Here is a 21,981-nt window from a genome sequence, read left to right on the forward strand (position 1 = left end):
GCTAGAGAATGGGTGGCATCTATTTTCTGTGGGTAAGAGAACATTGCAGATGCATAGGGACAGCTTACAGTGCCAATTGCAATCTTCCTGAGCTGGTCAGACTTGGTAACAGTGATCCATGCCTTGAATACAACCCATCTTGATTAGTGCAAGATGCTTTGTGGGAGTCTATCTTTGTGAAGTATTCTGAAATTACAACTGGTGCAAAATATAGTGGCCAGGCTGCTAACTGGTGCATGATATAGGAATCATATGATGCCTGTACTGAAAAAATTTGCACCAGCTGCCAATTGTCTACTGGGCACAATTTAAGACATTTCATTTCATTACCCAACTAGGTAACATCATTACTGCACTGATGATGTCACCTAGTTGGGTAATGAAACATCTGCAAGCAAACAACCAAGCTCAGAGAGCACCAGCAACTCCACAGCTCAACCCTGAGCTACAGATATTGTCTTCTATTGGAACTATCTGTAAATCTTTCCCAAGCTGGACATATCCTGCTCCCCTATGCTAAGCCTCATTTTGTGAGAACAAATACCAGATATTGATCCTTTTTTTTTTTTTTTTTTGCAGATACAGCCCCTCTCAGTAGCCCAGCTTTTGTAAACTCGTGCCGCTTGCTGCTTGTCTGAAAGCATTTTGTCAGAGGAGGGAAGGTACTGACTTCAAGAGGAAGAAATGAACTCTACGGAAATCCCCATCCAGACGGAGATGGTAGACCTGGTGCCAAATGGAAAACACTCAATATTAAATGCCTCTTCCATCTCCACTATGGGAAATGACAGGTGAGGTGACTTGTAAGGCCTGGCTTATCTGACTGACTCAGACTGCACGGCTGAGATACTGCCCTTGTCCTGGATATAAGATTATCTTTTTTAGTGAATGGGGTTACTGTCATTTCACTCTCCTGATCCACAAATGCTTGCCTGTTGGCACCCATTGAATCTTGTGTGGCTGTTTCCACTTCTGTTCTTTTAATCTTTACTCTTCCCATGACTACAGGATATTGCTGGTTACTCCTGGCCATCTTGTGTGGCTGTTTCCACTTCTGTTCTTTTAATCTTTACTCTTCCCATGACTACAGAATATTGCTGGTTACTCCTGGCCATCGGTGCTGCCACCTAATTAGTGGTTTGCAGATACCCCAAACATATAAGTAAACAAAACTCCAAGGAACTGGAGTACTATATATGCATAATTTAACACAAGATCAAATGGAAGGTAGGCAACTGAACTGGAATGACCAAGCTCACAGGGTGGAAGGCTGGAGATCTTGAACCTTCTCCGCCAGAAGCCCTGTTGATCTTAACACCTGCTTTGGGGTAATAGCTTGGTAGTTTCTGCTGCTACCACCTATCTTCCAGGGGTTGCCTCACCTGGTATCTTCCTCCTAACCCTTCTGTGTGAGACAGAGATAGGGCTTTCATAACCTGTGCTGCCTTTCTGGTGATTACAAGATCAGAAATGCAAAAATTGAAGTAATTTCTATATTGCAGCCTCCTGGCTATGTAGCTTAGAGGCCTATGATTAGAGGTTTCAGCCTTTCCCCTCCATCTTGGGAGATAAACCAACCTCATCAGAGATGATGATGATGATGATGATGATGATGATGCTATTCATTCAATTGTATCTGATTCTCGGTGATTCTATGGACCAGCTCTCTCCACATTTTCCAATCTTGTATGACTTCTTTTAGTTTTTTTATGCTCTGGCTGGTGTTGGCTTTGATGGTGTCTAGCCACTGTGTTTTTTGGTGGCCTCATTTCCTTTTACTGTTGACCATTCTGAGCATAACTGCCTTTTCCAGTGAGTTTGATTGCATGACATGGCTGCACTATTTTATACTGATTTATTTATTAAATTTATATCACTGCCCATCTCTCCCAACAGGGGACATCATTTTATATGGTGGAAGGGAGTGGTAAACCACTTCCATATTGTTAAGAAAATTGTTAAAATTGTTAAAAAATAATTGTTAAGAAAATTAAATGGATGTATTCCTGTAATCACAAGAAGCTAAGTTTACTCAGGCAGAATTTTGTGATTTTGCCCACCAGCAATGTGTCTGGTTTTATAAATCACACTTTATTAAAAGAAAGAAAAACTATACAAATCCCTTTTTAATTTTAAACATCCAATATACCAACATTCAGCAGTGAAAGAGATCAGTTATAGAGCGATTCAGAATACGGGGGAAAGTAGCTTGATTCAAACAGAAAATTTATAAAAGATATATTGGTGCTGGCAGACCACAAAATGCCATTTGCTGCTACAAATGAACGTTCTGCCTGAATCTATAGAAAGATCCTGGAGAAAACTTTACACTGATTGTTGCTGATCAGACAAGATTCTAAGGAGAGACTTTTCCTCTTGCTCTGCCTGAGGATATGCCTAAACTACTGAAATACACACAATTATGGAGTGTGTATATTATAAAACATGAAACTTTGGTTCAGCGTGGTGAACAAAGATTAAACTTCACAATACTCTTAGCTAAACATTTTACCTAAATTATCAGAGACAGCAGCCATATCCTGAAACAGTTCTGCCTTTGTTTTGCCACCCAGTATAGCAAGGGGGACCAGGTGCCTCTCTGTGTCTGTGTGATAAAGCAGCATGACTCCTCGTGGGCTGTGCGTTCTCAGTCTGCGCTCTGCATGAGGGGACCGTTGTGGGGAATGTCTGAGTTCTGCTGACTGGCAAAGGAGCAACGTTCATAACAGCAATAGATCCTGATTACCTAATCATGAGACAGATGTAATGGAAACTTTGGGACTTTCTATTTAGGCAGCTAGTAAATGCAGATTTGTTTCTTATTGATTTCTGGTGCTTTCAGATTTGCAACCAGATATGAACCTGACAGAAATGCTACAGTTTCCAGCATGTGAAATGCATTATGTTGTCTTTGTGAAAATGTGATTCTTCCCCCCCAGATGATACATTTATTGCTGCTGTCTGGAATTTTCAAGAAACATAGGCTGAAGTCTTAACTGATAGTCTTTGGAGCAGTTCTTAAGGACCAACACAAAGTTCTGCTGGCACTATTTTATATGGTAGAAGGGAGTGGCAAACCACTGCCATACTGTTTTTAACAAAATTCAATGGATGTATTCCTGTAATCACAAGAAGCTGGGTTTACTTTTTCAAATACGTTCTTGGTAACTGTAGTGTTGTACAAGTCAGCATGGCATCCCAGATCTAGCTAGATTCTTTGAAAATCAAAAATGCATTTGGAAACAGATTTTTAAGGCTTACTCCTTCTATTCTTTCATCATATCTGAGGTTATTTTCACAAATGGTACTGCCTTCTGGAAACTAAGGAAGAATTTGGGAATACATAGCAAAAGTTAAAATGTAAGTGGGGTTAGACTCTGTAAAAAGACCCCTTGATAAGATTATTTCTTTTCAATATGTCTAAGGATAGAAGGGGTAATTCTGCAGCTCTGTTACCACTGATACCAATCCCTTGAACCAGAGTTGGGAAAAAGGGAACTTTTAAGAGAAGACTGCTTATAGTAATGAATATGTATTTTTTTTCCTACTATCTTGTGCCAGATTTGATGAGAACCAAGCACATGTACCGGAGATGGAGGAGTTTCTTCCACATGGTGCTGAAAAGAAGCAGACCCATTTCACAGATGTAAGTTTTGGTATATTGTTTTGGTTGCAGTTTGGATATTCATTGATAACTAAGTCATACCTCTCAAGTAGAAGCTGTTAACAGAGAAGATGGAAGGCCAGTGCATATTTTGCAAGTGGTTTGGACAACAGCCATAGAAATCCATTCCAAAAAAGGATTCCATCTTTGGTTGTGTCCCTTCTAGTATAGAACAAATAGCCTCTGAACCCAAAGCAGCTTGTTAATTGTCTTGATTCCCTTGCTCTGCTTGCCCAGTAGACATCAAGTTGGAGACAAGGGAAACAGAATGGAAGAATATATGGCGGTATCTATGATAATTCCAGTATGGGGAAGATTGCTATCAGGCCCTGGGTTGAGAGAGGGGATAGATAAAAAGAGAGTTCAGCCTTTCCCAGTAGCCAGTAGGAAGAGGAATTGCAGAACAATTTTAGGGAGTCTAGGAAGCTCACTTGGACTTTAGATCAGAGGGAACAGGGTTTCTGAGCAGATGTTGCCATAGGAGTGCCCTCTTCCTGAAGCTCATGATAAGAAACAGATGGGCAGGATGGAAGATGGCTGGCATAGACCATGCCCTACTCCCTTCTGACAGCCTGTGGGCAAGGACAATGTATAGACACAAGGCAGAAAAGTGTTACGCTGGCATACAACTCTCTCTCTCTCACCCACACACTTTTGTTTCTGTTTCAGTTTGAAGGGAAGACTTCTTTTGGGATGTCTGTTTTCAATCTCAGCAATGCCATCATGGGCAGTGGGATCCTTGGGCTGGCATATGCTATGGCCAACACTGGCATCCTCCTCTTTCTGTAAGTGCTGTGCTCATCATCAGGAGAGAATCCACACTGTCCTTTCTCAGTCAGATACTCTCCACAAATTTTGGGATTCCCAGTATGGTGAAATGTCATGCTGATTGTGGGAATTCTGGACACTGTGATCCCAAATCCCTGGAGGATCTGTACTGTCCTGATACATAGGAGTAGATTGTGCAGTTCTCTCTTGTTTTGCTCTATATACAGTACTCCTTTTCCAGGGAATTTTATACTGCCCAATAAAGCAGATCCTTTATCTCCAGATGCCAGGGAGGACTGTTGTATAGCCTCATCCAGATTACTTGGGATACAGTGGATTTGTCCATTACTTTGGAAAAATGTCAGAATGATTTTTTTTTCCCGTTGCATCCGAAGTCTGTTAAATAGAAGTCTGTTAGACCAATACTTTATTCTAATGAAATGGGATTCTGATTATTGTCCTGGACCCTAGCTGTTCCTGTCATAAACTTAGAAGGTTAGCTACTAAACCAACACACACACGGAGGGACACACACAGTTGCAATTGCAGCCCACACCTAAGAGACCTTATGATCCCGCAGCATGCCCTTGGATCTGAGAATATACAGTACATGCTGGCCGGACATAAATATACCATTTTATGCTTCTTGCCTTTATAAGAAACTGCTTAGCTTCAGGACAGGCATGATGTTGGATGCTCAGCCTGGCTGGTCTTTATTTTTACATTAGATGAACAGAAAAGTTGACAGAATTTGATCCTAAGCTAAGGTTCTTGGCACATGGAACTCCTGTAGTCAGAGAACCAGCTAGGCTGAGTGCACAGAAGGCTTGGGAAGGAAAAAAACAAAGGAGGTTTGTTAGGTTCCCACTATGTAGGTAGGAAAGATGGGCTGGAGCAGGTTAGCCTAGGGACAAACAAAACTGTAGTCTATTGATGGTTTGGAGCAGAAGTTTGTGTTAGAGAACTCAAAGGATGCTCCTCTGCAATGAAGGGAGGTTCTTTGGTTGGAGAACAAAGCCTCCAGGAGATCTCTGCCTTCCACATAACACTCAGCATGATCTTGGGTGAAACAAAAGCCCTATCAGGATGGCATAAATGTGGAGGGACAAGAAGGGGCCTGTGGACTGGAGGCAGAAAAGAACAGTGAGGGAGGAAGACCATTGCAAAAGACCTTTGAGGAAGTCTCCCATCATGATATATGTATGTGCTGTTGCTTCACAGAGTCCCTGCAGAAAGGGAAGGGTCCTTCCCAAACTGCAAAGTGGCTGACAGCAACACAGCCTCCTACTGTGCTATGCCTCTACTAGTCATTGCCCTCTGGCATTTGCCTGAAGTGCAGACGCAGAATTGCTATTTCACCCTGAACAGCTCATGGGATGGAGAGCAGTGCCAGCTCCTAATCAACCTGGAGCTCTCTTGCTAGGTAAATGTAAGCCCACCCTTCTGTTTTTTGGCAGTGTTAGGAGTCACCACCCATCAACTGGTTTCTCCTCATTTGTATCGATTTCTTTCTCTACACTCACTTTAATCTGGGTGACAACCATCACTGACAACCATGCAAACCAAAACACAGGCAGAAACATCTGCATCCATGGGGCTGGGAAGAAACAAGGCAAGAGGTTTTGTCAGAAGCCTCACTGAACCTTGAAGAAGGAGGGGAAGAACCATCCAGAGCCATTGCAAAGTGATCAGCCAGAGAAAGTAGCAAACCATCATCACCAGCCTTGCTACTTTTAGTACATACTGTTACAGTATGTACTAAAGTTAGTTAGAACTTGTGAATTATGCAACAGTTGTTGGAGAATGACTCCCACATCAGTGGTCCAGACACAAACATACAAGTTACAAAACAAATCCAAGGCAGTGGAGGACCCTTTCTTAGGCATTTGTGGAGGCTTTTGATGACACCTGATGGTTTCTTGCTACTGTACCAGACAATGGCCACAGTCCCCAAGTCATCCTGGCCTAACTTCCCATCCACCCTGCAATCCTTTATTTTCAACTGGGATAACTATTAAATGGAGCCTCCCTATTTAGAGACAGTATACTTCTGGAGCAAAAAATTACTGGGTGCCAAAAGAGAGGAATATTTTTGCTTTCATGGCCCTTTCATGTCAGTTTCCCAGAGGTGTGTGAATAATAATAATAATAATAATAATAATAATAATAAATTAAACTTGTATGCCGCCTAGAAATTTAGAATGTCAATGACTCTAGATGCCAGACTCAATGGAAAGACGTGACTGCTCAAGGCCAGAAATGGAGAAAAAGACAGAGAATCTGAACTGTAAGCAAAGAAACAAAAAGTTCCAAGTCATCCCTGCACTATTGATCCACTTATTCCTTCTCCAGTCAGTCAACTTGAGGCATTATATCCTGCCAGCATTGGGCTGTCTCCTAAAGCAGTGCTGCAAACATTGTGGTGGGGCTTTTCCAACTTGGTGCCTCCCAAAAACATTCCTTTTTCTGTGACACTTGTACAATAACAGGGAAGGTGGAAGGCTTGTACTTTGGAGGCAACCAGTATGGGAGCAGGGTCTGCATGCAGAGCTGTGGGTTGCCCTCTTCCGTTTCAAATGTACTCTCTGAATCATCTACTACTGGACCCAGCTCAGACCACTGGATTCATTAGTGCTTCATGCATGCTTTTTTCCTGAGGCTTCCTGTTCTTCTGGTAGTCTGCACCCTGCTCTCTGAGCTCCATTTTTATCATTTGCATCTTCACAAGGATAAGAATGACAGTTTGTTGGGAGGACTGAAATGCTCTCACTGAAGCGATCTGTTCTCTGCTTCCAAAGCTCCCTGGGGCTGATTTCTCATTTAGTGTGAGCTGCTTGTTGGGAAGGGCAAAACATGGGCTTGTAAGCCCTCCCAAGGTCTGGGAGGCAATTCAGCAGCATGCGGCTACCCTGCAGAGAGCTTTGCTTTTGTTCTTCAGCTGCGTTCAGCCACAAGGTTCAGCTAGGGATAGTGCTGGCCTGCCTGCCCCCAATCTGCCAAGCAACATTTCTTTCACCAGGGAAATTTCATGTCACTTTCAAAGCAAAAATGATCAATCCCCCTTTTTTCCTAGAAGGCCTTCTTCTGGAAAACAGCCATATTCATTCACTGTCCTTCCTGCTGCCCCTGTTTTTAGCATCTGCTCTTAATTTTGGACTATAAGCATCCCGTGGACTTGACCATCTCTCCCTTTAGAACATCCCTGGGGTGAATCTACCTGGAAGCCTCCTGTGTTCTCCTTTGGTGGCCCACAGAAGGCAAGGATTGTGAAACCTGTCGTGCAGGTTGCTCAGCCTGCAGTAGTCCCACTTCAACCTTTTGTATAGGCAACTTGTGGAGAAATTCAAGGATTTAATATTGCTGGGTTTGGTCACCATTGTATCCATACACATCCTCCAAAGTCCCTAAAGAGGGATCTCAACGTGGCCCAATGAGTACTGAGAAACTGTGTTAAATGGACTCTGATTATTAACAAGAGAGGGAAAACCCTGAGAATTGGATTGAAGAGGAGGAATGAACTGGTGGATCTGGAAAAAAGAAAATGAAGCTTGTGGGGTGTAGGTGTGTGCACACATGTATATAATCACTCATCTGTTCTTCCACTAGCAACATCTACCACATTTACTCTTTGCTTCCTTTGCCTGAAGAAGGAGAGCTTAGAAGACCCGCTTACACACGTGACTTTTTTGTACAGCCCCTCTTTTTATTTGCTAATGTTCCACTTGCCAGTGCAGGGCAATATTTCATAAGGGGGTGTGGCTTTCCATGCCAAAGGTTGCCCACCCCTGCTCCAAGCCACAGAGGCCTAGTAGGTTCATTGGTTTCTCACCTATTGTAGATGGGCTGACTAAGGAAGAGGCAGAGTAGCCTCTGAGGTTCACTGAGATTAAAAGTGGTCCAGAACCCCTTTTCTATATCTCTGTAACATGTCAGCAATTTTCCAGCTTGAACTCGTATAGTTCTGGTGTTGGATGAGGAGGAGCAGAAAAAATGGAGTTTTTCTCTTGATGCAGGAAGGATCAAGAGGAGTTGTAGCGCTGCAGCTGTCTGGAAGGAAAGACCTGCCATTTCAGTGGGGGCTGAAATTACAACTGTCTGTCTTGCTGCAGTTCCAGCTTGGGACCATGAACATTGTTGTACTACAGTTCCCATCACCCTGGCCATTGGCAATGTTGGCTGGGGTGATGGACATTATAATCCAATAGCACTAAAGGCCAAGGATAGGAACCTCCAGCCGCAATTTTAGGAAAGCAAAAGAGCCAGCAATTATGTGTCATTCCTGTCCAGTTGGGATTTGTGGCTCAGCCGCTGAATGACACACACAGAAAATTGTGGAAATTCTCTGGAGCCCTTTATGCCAAGTTTTTAGCAATGCATAGAAATTAGACTAAACCCATAATGCAAATTGATTCAGAGAGTTGGACAAAAATAAAACTAGCAGTGATTCATCATGGCTGAGATTCAGAGGAAGCATTTGGGAAACTGGGAAGGGATAGACATTAATAGGCATCCCTGTGCTGGCCCTGCCTCTCTACAGATTTGGGATGGAAAAACGGACTTTGAAAGAGGGGCAGATGGGGCTCACTCCACACCTAGTCAGATAGTTTGAAGTACTTCCAGCAAGTATCTTTTACAGAAGGAGTATCTTTGGGGGGGAGGGGGTCAAAAATGTCCAGTTGGTGGCTGCAACCATGCAATCAAAGCCCAGACCTTACTCTGCCTTTTTTGACCCCACCCATGGACAACCCTGCTTTAGAGTAAGACTGCTGTTAAATTTGCATGATATCTGGAAGAATTCATTGTAGGTATGTTGAATGCTCCTACCCATCATCTCCAGCCTACTTGATGCCAGGATGGGGATGACTAACATAAAGTTAAGGACACATCAGGAAGTCAAGCAGCCATGGTGGCAACGTCCCTTTTTCTTTTACTATGTTTGTCATTACTTTCAAATTTGAGTGAAAATTGTGGTGTTTCATATCAGACATACTGAATATTTGGCAATCTAGATTGACCTAAATGCATTTTTTTCTTTGTCTGCCTCTTTGAGCAACAATTCACTCCCTTTCATCTTTATGTGTGGCAATAACAATGTGCCAGGGGGAGGGGAAGGATGTGAACCAGGATATTGGAAAATTTAATACACAGAAAACCATTACAAAGCTGATCACTGAGTTTCCAAAACAGCATTGCTTCTTTCCACGTGGTCATTGTCCAGTCATGTGATTACACTATACATTCTGAGCATAGCACGGGAGCATTACCTTATGGGGCTCTGTTTAAATTTTTCTCCTTTTGATAATGGTAACATGTTAGTCAATCCTGTATACCTTTGAAAGGTTAACTAGAACACAATTACTTGTATGTCATTTATTCATGGAACTAAATAATTGGTATAGGTAGCTCTTGAAGTGATTAATTCAATGAGATTGAAGCATTGGTTCAGTCTTGAATGAACAAAACCCCTGTCCAGATGTAGGGCAACTAATGCTGGGAGAGAATTACTCCCCAGCTGTTTGTGTGTGTGTTTGTGTGTGTGTGTTTATGTGTGCATGTTTGTGTGTATATGTGTATATGTGTGTGAAGTTTTTGCTGTGTATTCTCCTGGCTTCCATCCCAATGTATTATCCTCTGGGTAGAATTATTTGCCTTTTACAAATTAAATGGTTACATAACACACTAGCATTAGGGCAGTGCATAATATACCACGGCTGCTTCTTTGCATGCACATCTTCAGGGGAGCCCGTACGGAATAGTTCTCAAATCAAGTTAATGCTCTTACGGAACTGTGCCTTCCCCTCTGTGCCTTGCCTCTCATCACCCTCAATCTGTGAGCTTACCAAGTAGGATGAACTGGGAGTAAATAAAGTGACCAGATGGTAAAGCTGTACTGAATCATATTTCTGTGCAGTAAGTGTGCATTTGTTTCTCAATGTTTGTGTTTCTGTTTATAGAAGTACAACATTTGCTGATCATAGAAATAGGAATATTTTGTTTTCTCTTGTTTCTTCCCATGAACCTTCTCCAGCCTCATGTACTCCAGATGTATGGAATTCCAACTATATTGGAATTGATTAGCATGGTTGGGCTTGTGGAGGTGTAGTCCAACATGGTTATAAGTCTCAGACAGGGGATTGGGCCTGAAGAAGGCCACCTGGGCACTTCATACATGATAACTGATACAATGGTTCCCTTCTGTGATGTCTACTTTAAAAGCTCCAGATACCCCATTCATAAATTAGAGGATTGCTTTTGGAATTAGACAAAACTTGGGGAAGTATTTCACAAAAAATAAAATGTAGTTGAGATATGCTCCAGCTGTGCCTTCAGAAAACTCTTAGAAGACCACACCCCTTCCTTCTGGAGTTGTCTGGCATGCTGTGAAAGAAGAAGTGGAGGTTACCTCTTGAGTTTGTCCAATACTATCCTAGTTCTTTAATCATATAACTTAAATGTCCTCTTTTTTCCCTAGATTCCTCTTGACTGCTGTAGCTCTCTTGTCCAGCTATTCTATACACTTGCTGCTTAAATCCTCAGGGATTGTTGGTAAGTACTATAAAACTGCTGAGAAACCACACAGGGGGTTCAGTTCAGCCAGCCCTATGGTATATGATTCAGCATCTGGCTGTGACTAAATTAATGTACTCAGCTAGCAGACCAACTGAGACTACATTTTCTCTGTCTTGGATTCCATGATGGACAAAAGATGGAATATACAGTACATCTGCTAAATAAATAACTAGACTGCAGGCAGTTGCATTGATGCCTTCTCAGCAAACTCTGATCTGAGAAGAAAATGGAAATGCCTTTTCCACCCTCAGTCAAGCTGCATGCATCTGGTGAGCCCATTCCCAAAGCTAGGAGACGAGAGGAGGTAGAGCTGGTTCAGCTTCCTTAAATCTGACTTTGCTGGTAGTTTCACTTGATCTCACCCAAAAGATTACATTTATTCTGCTGCTAAACTACTAGTACTCTTGCTAAATGCCATCATTGTTTCTCCGCTTAAGCAGTGGGGAGGAAAGGAATCTTCACTATAATAAAAATCGATCAAGACAGAGTTTAACTCTGTCAACTTTGCATGTTCTATTTTAGATATACAATTTTCAGTGTTTGCTGTGTGTGCAAGAACAGTTGTTGATTTTATTCCAACTACTTTTGTTATGAGAGAAGTGCCCAAAACATTGTTCATTGTGTCACTGAAACTGTGCGTTTCATTCAGATGTCATTTTCTCTCTTGCTTTTCTTTTTGTAATTTTTGGTATCATGTAGGAATCCGAGCCTACGAGCAACTGGGCTACAGGGCCTTTGGGACACCAGGGAAATTGGCAGCTGCCATTGCTATAACACTACAAAACATTGGAGGTAGGAAGGAACTTTTACCTAGACCTTCTAGAAAGCATTCTAGAAGAAGGAATCATGCAGGCAAAGATGCATTCCTAAATAACTTTCCCTCTGGACCTTAAGTGGCCTCCATCCTCTGATAACTTCCTTCTCTTTCTTCAGCAATGTCAAGCTACTTATACATTGTGAAGTCTGAACTGCCTCTCGTCATCCAGACCTTCCTCAACCTGGAGGAGAAAACAACGTAAGTGTCCCCCACCTGGGTCTTCTAGTTGTCCCTCATACCACCTTTTCTACATTTTCTATACCTACATGCCATAGACATATTGTTGTGCCTAGCTAGGGTGTGATGTCATAGTTTGCTTAGCTATAGTATATTGAAAAAAGAATCAACATTGGCTAGATTCATATATATGCTAAGCTTTGAACAAACACACACACTGTGGCTTGGTGTGTTGCATGAATCTCATTTATATCTCTACTCTCAGATGCATTACCAGTTGCATCAGGGAGAAATTGTTTAATATCCCTGCTCTACCCTGTGCGCTTGCTCTGTATATGTCTCTCCAATTCAGAGTGCAAATTGTCTCTATGGTGGGTGCCAATTATGTTTATTATCTAATCCTGATCCCCAGCTCTTGGTCTGTTGCATGGTCAATGGAGACAAGGTGGTAGCAGTAAGCTGGGTGGCTGACCAGTTGGCTAGAGGGAAGCAGCAAAGCAAAGAGGGAAGCTGGTACATTACAGAGCTACTTTAGGATTATTAGCCCAGGCCCCAAAGGGAAATGGAGCTGTGGGGAGGTACAGAGACTTACAGAAATGCATTGATTGTATCTCACTTTAGCCATTTGGGTGTGTTTCCTCACCTCTGTATTCTCAGACATCCTTTCCTTCTCCCATCTTTATTCATGAGCTCCCCACTCCCCACCTTCTCCTTCCCTGTGGCTCAGCTCCAGTTAACATATCTCTAGTAGCACAGAGATTTGTCTCCTCTGGACAATCTGTTACAGGGATTTCACAGCATTAAGCCACTACTATTTTTGATTGACGCCAACGTTGAATAAACCCTCTGCACAGGATTAAACCAAAGTGAACTTCCAATCTGTGCATGATGTTCCACTTTCTTCTGTCCTGGATGCATTAGTCAGATCTGCACTTCTGTTCATGGCCTGGCTGGGCTTTAGCATGCCTTCTACCACTGTAGCAAATCTGAAGAAAACAGATCAACCTTTCCTCCTGGTGGAAGGGTTACCGGGGAAACTAGTATAGATAGTAGACAGAGAGAGAGATCCTCTCCCTTGGATGTATGGATTGCTGTCAGGCACCTGGGAATATATCACTCCTCTTTATGTCCATCCGAGAGGTGTTCAGGGCTGAGCCACCACTATCTTTGCTTCTTTCCTTCAGTGTAAGATGAATCCATGGAATTCTTAGAGATGTTTTATGTTAAGAGCTACGTTCTGATCATCTGGCATTAGCCTTAAGACACTCTGGAAATGTACATGTCCAGAGACAGCAGAATAGAATATTTCATTATCATTGGAAATTTTTATTTAAAGAAGCAGAACACGTGTTGACTACAAGGAAGAAGCTTGAAAATGGCAACTGGGTTCTCGTATTGCACTAAACAGTGATGTGGTCTGTTTAGTTTTGGCTTAGTCTGTAGTATGAACCAGCTATTGTGAGTTTGGACTGTGATTTGTAATGTAGTGCAATTAGTGCACTCAGTCATTGCAACACACAGTGTGTGAACCCAATGAGCTTGAAAACATCAAGAGGATATGCTTAAGAGCACTAGAGCGTAGCGGGTATCACGCTGTAGCTGCAGTGGTATGTGGGAAAGACCTTGGGAGACCGGGCAAAGAGACGCTGCCAAGGGAACGGTCAGATAAGAGACAGCAGAGCCTGCAGCTGGATAGTGGGAGGGAAGGGAGGCTCAGAAGAGACCCTCCCTAGTTTCTTTGGCGGTAAAGGAGGTTGGGGGGAGAGAATGGTACTTTGAGACTTGAAGGTTTCTGTCAATGTAGCCTTACAAAAAAGTAGAATTAGCTCATCTGGTTGTGATTCCTATCTGGTTTACCCCACGAGGCCGACAGTAACAGGTGTACCTTTGGCTGGATTTGGACCATCATAAGCTGCCAAGCTAGATACCACCAGCTCAGCAGAAGTGTCAGCATGTACTTGGAGAAACACTGTGCCCATTGACCTTTAACTATCGCCAGTCTAAAAGGCAGGCTAAAGATCAAACTAGCACACGACTTTTAGAATGGAACAGGAGCAAGAGCTACTTCTGAGGAAACAGGATGGGCAGAATAGCTGGTGACTTAGCCTCTGAGGTCTATATGATCAATTTCTGGAACTCAAACTGAACAGGCTGTAAGAGTAAACTGGGGACAAGAGCTGCCTCCTTTTAGAGCCTGCTTTGGTTGCCGGTTGGCTGCTTCTTTTATGAGAAGTCTTTGCACTGCACAAGGCTGAAAGAGCTGCAGTTCTGCCTTCTGGCCTGCATCGTACTGTGCCATTCAGGACTAGAGACCGGAGTTTCACTCTCAGGGGACTCTGAGTCTTGTAGGGCCTGATTCAAAGTAAGGATTTCTTTACGCTCTGAAATTGTTATAACTAGTCCCCTAGCCCGCTTCTTGCGATGGGTGGTGGCTGCGTGGTGGCTCGGTGGTTAAGATGCCAGGCTTGTCGATTGGAAGGTTGCAAGTTCGGCGGTTCGAGACCCGAGTGCTGCATGACGGAGGGAGCTCCCGCACTCGCCCCAGCTCTTGGCAACCTTGCAATTCGAAAGCATGCAAACGCGAGTAGATAAATAGGTTCTGCTTCGGTGGGATGGTAACAGCATTCCGTGACTGTCATGCTGGCCACATGACCGCAGAAGTGTCTTTGGACAACGCTGGCTCTTCGGCCATGAAATGGGGATGAGCACCGCTCCCTAGTGTCAGACACAACTAAACAGGAACCTTTACCTTTTACTAGCCCACTTCTTAAATATTTGTCTGTACTCGCTTGAAACGCCTCTCCTTGTTCCTTTAGGAGTTTCCACACACCCATCCTTTTTAACTCCTAAGCTTTTCCCATAAAATGAAATAATTAATATAAAAGTGCCTTCCAAAAATAGTGTTCTTTGTTTGATTATGAAAATTAAGCCTGTTCATATCCAGATGTATCTATCTTTAAATATTACATGAGTCATGCAGAATTCTAGTTTCCTGGCTTATAATGTTTCCTTTTCTTATCTTTAGCCTCATGGAAAGATATGTGAGGTACTGAAATATTAAACAGAACTTTGCCTCATGTGCTTTTAGACTATGCCTTTTGCCTTATATCTCCCTTTGGAAGGAAACTTGGTAAGGTTTTCTTAGATTTGGATTGAAATTTCAAAGGCTCAGGTTAGAGACAAATGGGAGTTGTTGATAGATAGGTAGATGACAGACAGACAGACAGATGATAGATAGTAGATAGACAGACAAAATAACAGAGCTCTTTCAGAAAGATAGGAAGTGCCATGATTCAGGGGCTGAGCTCAAACATTGCATGCAAAAGGTTCAAGGTTCAGTCCTGTTTCTCCAAGCTGAGCTGGCGAACTCAGCCTAAATTTGAAGAACTGATATTGGTAATTTTGTTCTAGATAAAACAGTGGTCTGAGTGACTAGATCCCTACAGGAAGACTACTGTCTCAGAGTATTTTCAGCCAGAGTCTAATAGTCCCAGAGAGATCTAATCCCATTGTCTGATTCCAGAAAAGAGTCTGTAGCACAAGGGGAACATATGACCACCAAGATCCTCAGTGGGCCCCCCAGAGATCCTACGTAAATTATTGCTAAATGTTTTAATGTGACTATAAGGAATAGTCACATTAGCTGTATTTAATGTATTAACATTATTTAATCAAATTAATTTTTCTACCTGTCTGCTTCTTTGCTTGGGCTGCGTTTAGTTTGTAGAGATACCTCATAGCATGGTACCCAAAGATCAAGTGGCTACAGATGATGTAATTTTGGCTGTGTCATTCCAGGGACTGGTATCTGAATGGAAATTACCTGGTAATCCTGGTCACTATCACCATTATCCTTCCTCTGGCCCTCATGAAACAACTTGGTAAGGTTTCCTTAAGTTCTTTATCTCCCATTGGGAATGGGATTAGCAGGAAAAGCAGCATCCATATTGCTGGGTATATAGGAACAGGGGCTTTTGTTTTGCCAAGTCTTTCTAAAAAGCATGCAAGTCACCCCAAATACCACATCCACTGAAATTTTCCTCTTCAGACTATTGTGCCTGCAGGACTGATGATCAAAGTATTATTTAGAACTGGAGAATCTTCAGTTGACTTTGCAAAGTGGAAAACCCAAAGCACTGTATTCCTTGAGAGCAAAATACTTTCAGGAACACATGCTTCAAAAACTTTCTAATAACTAGACCTCTTTATAGATAATAATAATGAAAGGAGAGGAGAGGAGAGGAGAGGAGAGGAGAGGAGAGGAAGGAAGGAAGGAAGGAAGGAAGGAAGGAAGGAAGGAAGGAAGGAAGGAAGGAAGGAAGGAAGGAAGGAAGGAAGGAGATATTTGTCAAGGTAGAAATTTAGCACAACACAGAAACCTAGAGAAGAAAAAAAATACATTTGAGGGACATTACAAATCCCTTGCAACTTATTGTTTTTTCTTGTTCCAGGTTATCTTGGTTATGCCAGTGGGTTTTCTCTCAGCTGCATGGTCTTCTTCCTTATTTCAGTGAGTTTTGAGTGATGATTCCTTGCATGTGTTATGAAGTCTTTTTTAACTCTGTGTAAGATATGATACAGTCCTCTTCATGTCTATTCAAAAGTTTGATTCATTAAGTTCAACAGAGCCTACCTGCAAGAAAATGAGCATAAGATTTAAGTCTTAATTAGTGACTACAGGTAGTTCTTGCTTAACAGCGGTAATTGGGACTGAAATTTCCATTACTAAGTGATGCGGTCATAAAGCACGACATTACGTGACTGTGCCACTTAGTGACAGCAGTTCCAGCACTTCTGGTTGCTGTTGTTAAGTGAATCCTGCGCTGTTGTTAGGCACAACATCACATGGTTGCCATTTTGTGACCTCCTGCCAGCTTCCCCATTGACTTTGCTTTTGGGAAGCGGGCAGCGAAGGTCACAAATGGTGATCACATGAACATGGGATGCTGCAACGTCATAATTGTGAGCCAGTTGCCAAGGGCTGGTCATAAGTACCACTTGTTCAGCGCCATCATAAGTTCGAATGGTCGCTGAACAAGTGGTCATTAAGTGAGGATGGCCTGTAAGTATATTTCTGTCCTGCCCATCCTTTAAGAGTGGCAAATACATTTTCCTGTTTCCTTTATTCACATGGCAACCCAGTGAGAAGGATTAGATTAAGAAACAAAGAAAGCCATTCTGAGCTTTATGGCTCCATGGAAACTTCAGTGTAAGTCTTTTCAGTCCTAATGCAACAGTGCAGATGTTTTGGACTACAACTTTTAATCAGTCCCCACCTATGGTCAGAGATAATAACAGTTGTAGCTAAGACTTCACAGAGGCACCAGACTGGAAATTTGGTAGCTGGGTTACCAAATATTGTCTAAGATGAATTACCTGAAAAATTAACCAAAAATCTTTCATGCCTGGACATTTTCAAGGGTTTATTTGGGATCTTTCCATTTTTCCCTAGTTTTAAAAATCTTCATTTTAAGAGCTTTGTTTGTTTGTTTACAAAAATCCTAGTATATCTCAGCCTAATCTATTTTATAAGGATCTTGTAAAGATAAAGTAGGCAGAGAGTCAGGGAAAGAAAAGTATGTTTGCTGCCAATCTCACCTTGGAGAAGGTCCAGATAAAAATGAGATCAAATTTTAAAAGAGGGTTCTTAGGAGACATATTTCATCTTAGCTTCTATGGGAGCAATACTGCAGGGCATTGACTCACTATGAAAGCACCTTTGGTGAAAGGTGGAAGGTGAAAGGTCCCCTGTGCAAGCACCAAGTCATGTCTGACCCTTTGGGGGGAGGCTGCTTTTGTGCCTTTTTCTTGGCAGACTATAGCAGGGTGGTTTGCCATTGCCTTCCCCAGTCGTCCCCTTCCCCAGCGAGCTGGGTGCTCATTTTACTGACCTGGGAAGGATGGAGGGCTGAGTCGACCTGAGCCGGCTACCTGAGAATCCAGCTCCCGCTGGGATTGAACTCGGGTCACGGGGAGAGTTTTCGGTTGCAATACTGCCACCTACCACTCTGCACCACACGAGGCTGTTCTGAAAGCATCTTTACTTGCATGTAATTCTTTCTGCTAGATTCTGCCTCCATCAAACCAGACGTATTCAGCCTCTGAATCTGGTCCTAAATCTTTTTCCTTTTGGGTCATCTGGCCAAGGAGGAGGATTTTGTATTTCCTACCATTGCTAAAATTGGATGGTACCACTTTTTCAAGTGCAGCTTGACTGTCACAGCAAATAGCTCACAAGGAATTTGCCTCCAGCCATTGAAAGATGCATCACTGCATTCTCACTCCCTTGCCAGAAACACTGATCTATTTCTGGGAGAAGAAGCTTTGTACCATTGTGGGGAATAACAGGAGAAGACAGGAAATAGTGCCAGAGACCTCACAGGGATGTTAGCATGCATACTAATCAAACACAACCTCAGAGCACCTACTATTCATGGGGAAGGGGATATCTTTTACTCTCCTTCAAGCTGTCATAAATTTTCAAGTCAGGAGTGGTTCTTAGTTTAAATCAGCCAATTGATCCAACATGAACTGCTGAACTGAAGACGTTCATAGCTAATCAGATTGTACCTTTTGTCCTGGATTATGATCAGGACAATCCCTAAGGGCCTCCTAGCTTGGTTTTTTCTAACACTCCAGCCCTATAAATATTTGTAGCTGTGATCTCTTGCAAAAAATAGCGGTAGTGCAATTATCACTGGCGCATCTGTGCTACTTGTACTCCTTGTTTTAAAAAGTTGCAACCCAATGGCTTTATGGTACAATGCCTTTATGAAGCTATGTAAGTGAATATCTTTTATGGGACAGATTGCTGACATGTCATGCTGTCCAAGCTTAGCATGTTTTACAAGTTTCATGCTGGTGCAGGAACTTCATACCCTGGAGACATTTAATTTATTGTACCATATTGCTTGATGCTTCAGGCTAGCTATTCCTTGGGGTTTTGCAAGGGTTAATGTTCTGTCTCCCTGGTTTTAAGTTGCATTATTTTACCCTGCTTTTGATAATAATGAATGAATTCAGCAATTTGCAACTGTTTTTCAAATTTTAATTTGAATAGTTTTATTGTGTTTTATTGGCTTTTCTGGAACCTGCTTTAAGTTTGTTTTATAAAGAAAAGCACAGTATAATAAAAAATAAAAAAATAATAGGATTGTGCACTAATGTTCAAGGAGCATTTATTTACTAATGCTCACAAGCTTAGGATGTGAATTTATATTGCCATCTTTGTATTAGTTTAAAGTCAAATCATTCAAACCATAAAGTGGGTTTGGAAATCACAAGATAGATTTGAGAAGTATGAGTTAGGAAAGTAGACTGTAAGTACAATGTTTAGAACTCAGCTTAATAACTGAGTTCTAAACATTGAGACATGTGAGTGAGCATGGATGTGGGTATTCCAGCGGAAAGTGTAGTTCTCAGGATCCTCAAATAAAGTTATAGCAGCAGTAGGCAAACAGATCCCTTCCAGATATTTTTTGACTTCTATCAACTCTAGTCAGCAAAGCCAGTGGCAAGGGAATGTGAGAAATGTGGTCCATAAGGTCTGAAGACATGTTTCTAGTATTAGCATATTATGTCTCTGGCATCTGTACTTTTGTGTTGGACCTCCTTGACTGGCTGACATGCCGTACTGCAGTCACCCCCAGCATAGCTGAAGAGAATTGTGGGAGGTGGCCCAATGCATAAGGAGGACATTAGTTTGGAGAAACCTGTCCGACTACAAGGTCATTTCTAGTGCTATTCCATCTCCATTCAGCCAGTCAGAAACACCTTCACTTTTTAATTCTAAGAATGGTGTAACCTGAATCAGATGCTCCCTAGTTCCTGTCATCTTCCTACTGTGGGTTGGTTTGGGCACCATTTTGGGGCATTTGATATTTTGAGAGCATCTTTGGATGTATTCACAAAATGACCGTCTTGGAGATGTGCTTGCCTGTTCACAGAATGGCTATGGTAAGCATGGCAGTCTTAACATTTGTTGACTTCCGCAAACAATTAAAGACCTGGTTTTGTCACCACGCCTGGGGTGGGAGGGAGAGTGGTCACACCTGGGGATGGCTAGCTCCCTAGAATGGCCCTGTTTTACTTGTGGATTTATAGAGAACTTTTAGTCAGTGGGTCTCCATCATATTTATATTTCATTATGTACTATATTTATTGTATAGCTCTTTATTGTATTGTTTTAACTGTGTTTTTATTGTAAACCACACAGAGTCCCTCCTCAGGGGGATATGGCCAGTGATAAATTTGATCAATCAATCAATCAATCAATAAAATAAAAATAAATAAAATACTTGTTTATCGGAAGGCAAATGGGTGAGACGCTCCTCTTCCTCTATCTCTTTTAATTCCCAAAGAACTCCCTAGTGCCCTAGCTTTGTTGGATAGGTAGGCATCTTTCCACATGAAGCACTGGGTTGTGGCCAGTAATCATTTTTATTTTCTAAGGGCTTGAAAAGCATTCTTGGAGAGGGGAATTATAACAGTAGTAGTTGATATTGTCACTTATTCATTTGTTTTACAATAACCTTTTTAAAAAAGCAGTGTAGTCAGTTGGAGTAGAGATTCTGGCAAAGGCTTCGGACACTTGTTCATTTGTTTGTTTTGTGTAGCAGTCCAACTTACTGAGTAATTCTAGGTCACTTACAATTTGCAGAAAATTAAGAACACAGAATTAAAAATAGAATAAAATACAACATAATAAATATTCAGAACAGAATAAAAAGAAAAATAGGATGACGGAATAACAGAAATAACAATAAGAACAGAATTAAACAAGGCCAACCCACACATATCTCAACCAAGAACTTTCATTCTGTATGGGCTCATCCCATGTTCTGGGCCAATGCCCAGGGGAAGAATCAGGTTTTTAAGGCTTTACAGAAGAACAAAAGGGTCAGGGCCATCCAAACCTTGGGGAGAATGTCCTTCCACAGGGCAGGTACTATGACAGAGAAGGCATACCTCCTGGGTCTCACCAGAAGACACTGTTTTATAGCAGGAACCCAAAGCATGCCTGCTGTGCCAGATCTCATGGGGCAAACAGAAATCATTGGAGACCAGCAGTCCTGCAAATAACCTGACCCCATGCCCTGAAGTACATTGATACATAAGGTCACCAGCTCTTACACAAACCATTCTTAGCCATTCGTTCCTCAGATAACATGGAGCTATCCAACATAGCTGATTTCTTGCCTAACGTTGAGGTCATCCAATGAAAATATGATTAAACTATGTGAAACGGGCAAGTAAAGATCCTTGTCTTGATGACTATGTATCATCAAGCAGATGAGAACTGTACTCATGGGGTTTTATTCCCTCCTCAGGTCATTTACAAAAAGTTCCAGATTCCTTGTCCACTTCCTGAGCGGATCAACACTACAGGCAATCTGAATTACTCCTTGGTTAGCACGAGCAATTATCAAAATGAACACACTACTATCCAGGCTACAGAGGAAGACACTTGCTCTTCAAACTTGTTCATGCTCAACTCTCAGGTCAGTTGAGTGGATTCATGATGAAGCCAAGAGTAATTAATAATGTACCCTTCTCCAGTGTAGGTGCAATCCATCTGTGTGAATTTTCAGCAGAGGTAATGCTGATTGTTGAAGTTTTAGTCTAAATATCAGGAGAGTGTCCAAATTAGAGAAGGATTACCAGACCCAGTTAACTGCATCAGATGTTTACTGTTATTGCTGACCTTTTATTATGAAATGTTAATGGTGGTTCTAGAGCCAACATGGTACATATAATATAAGCCAATCTTCTCCAGTCTGAGGCTCTCCAGATGACCATGCTAGCTGGGGGCTTATGTTGATGGAGTGAAAGTGGTGGAAGGAGAAGGAATTAATAGATATATAGAAAGGGAAGGAATAAATGTAGACATGATTGTTTACGAAAGAGTGAAAAAGTGGGTTTGGGCTGGGGAAGTTAAAAGAGGAGAGGGAGGCAAACAGGAAGCTTACAAAGATAGGGAAACAAT

At 42.1% G+C, this 21,981-nt stretch overlaps 1 protein-coding gene across 1 annotated transcript in view; it reads left to right on the top strand.

The window, feature by feature from the left end:
- Nucleotides 1-21,981, top strand: part of SLC38A3 (solute carrier family 38 member 3) — a 75,159-nt gene that overhangs the window by 41,690 nt on the left and 11,488 nt on the right. Inside the window, exons 2-10 of the mRNA XM_063291985.1 lie at nt 580-791; nt 3,562-3,646; nt 4,334-4,449; nt 10,905-10,978; nt 11,702-11,794; nt 11,936-12,017; nt 15,795-15,877; nt 16,448-16,506; nt 21,326-21,496. Coding sequence (XP_063148055.1) covers nt 685-791; nt 3,562-3,646; nt 4,334-4,449; nt 10,905-10,978; nt 11,702-11,794; nt 11,936-12,017; nt 15,795-15,877; nt 16,448-16,506; nt 21,326-21,496 — 870 coding nt within the window. The 5' untranslated portion in view covers nt 580-684. The remainder of the gene's footprint in view (nt 1-579; nt 792-3,561; nt 3,647-4,333; nt 4,450-10,904; nt 10,979-11,701; nt 11,795-11,935; nt 12,018-15,794; nt 15,878-16,447; nt 16,507-21,325; nt 21,497-21,981) is intronic.

Source organism: Candoia aspera, chromosome 2 (assembly GCF_035149785.1).
Source record: "Candoia aspera isolate rCanAsp1 chromosome 2, rCanAsp1.hap2, whole genome shotgun sequence".
NCBI classification, from domain to species: domain Eukaryota; kingdom Metazoa; phylum Chordata; class Lepidosauria; order Squamata; family Boidae; genus Candoia; species Candoia aspera.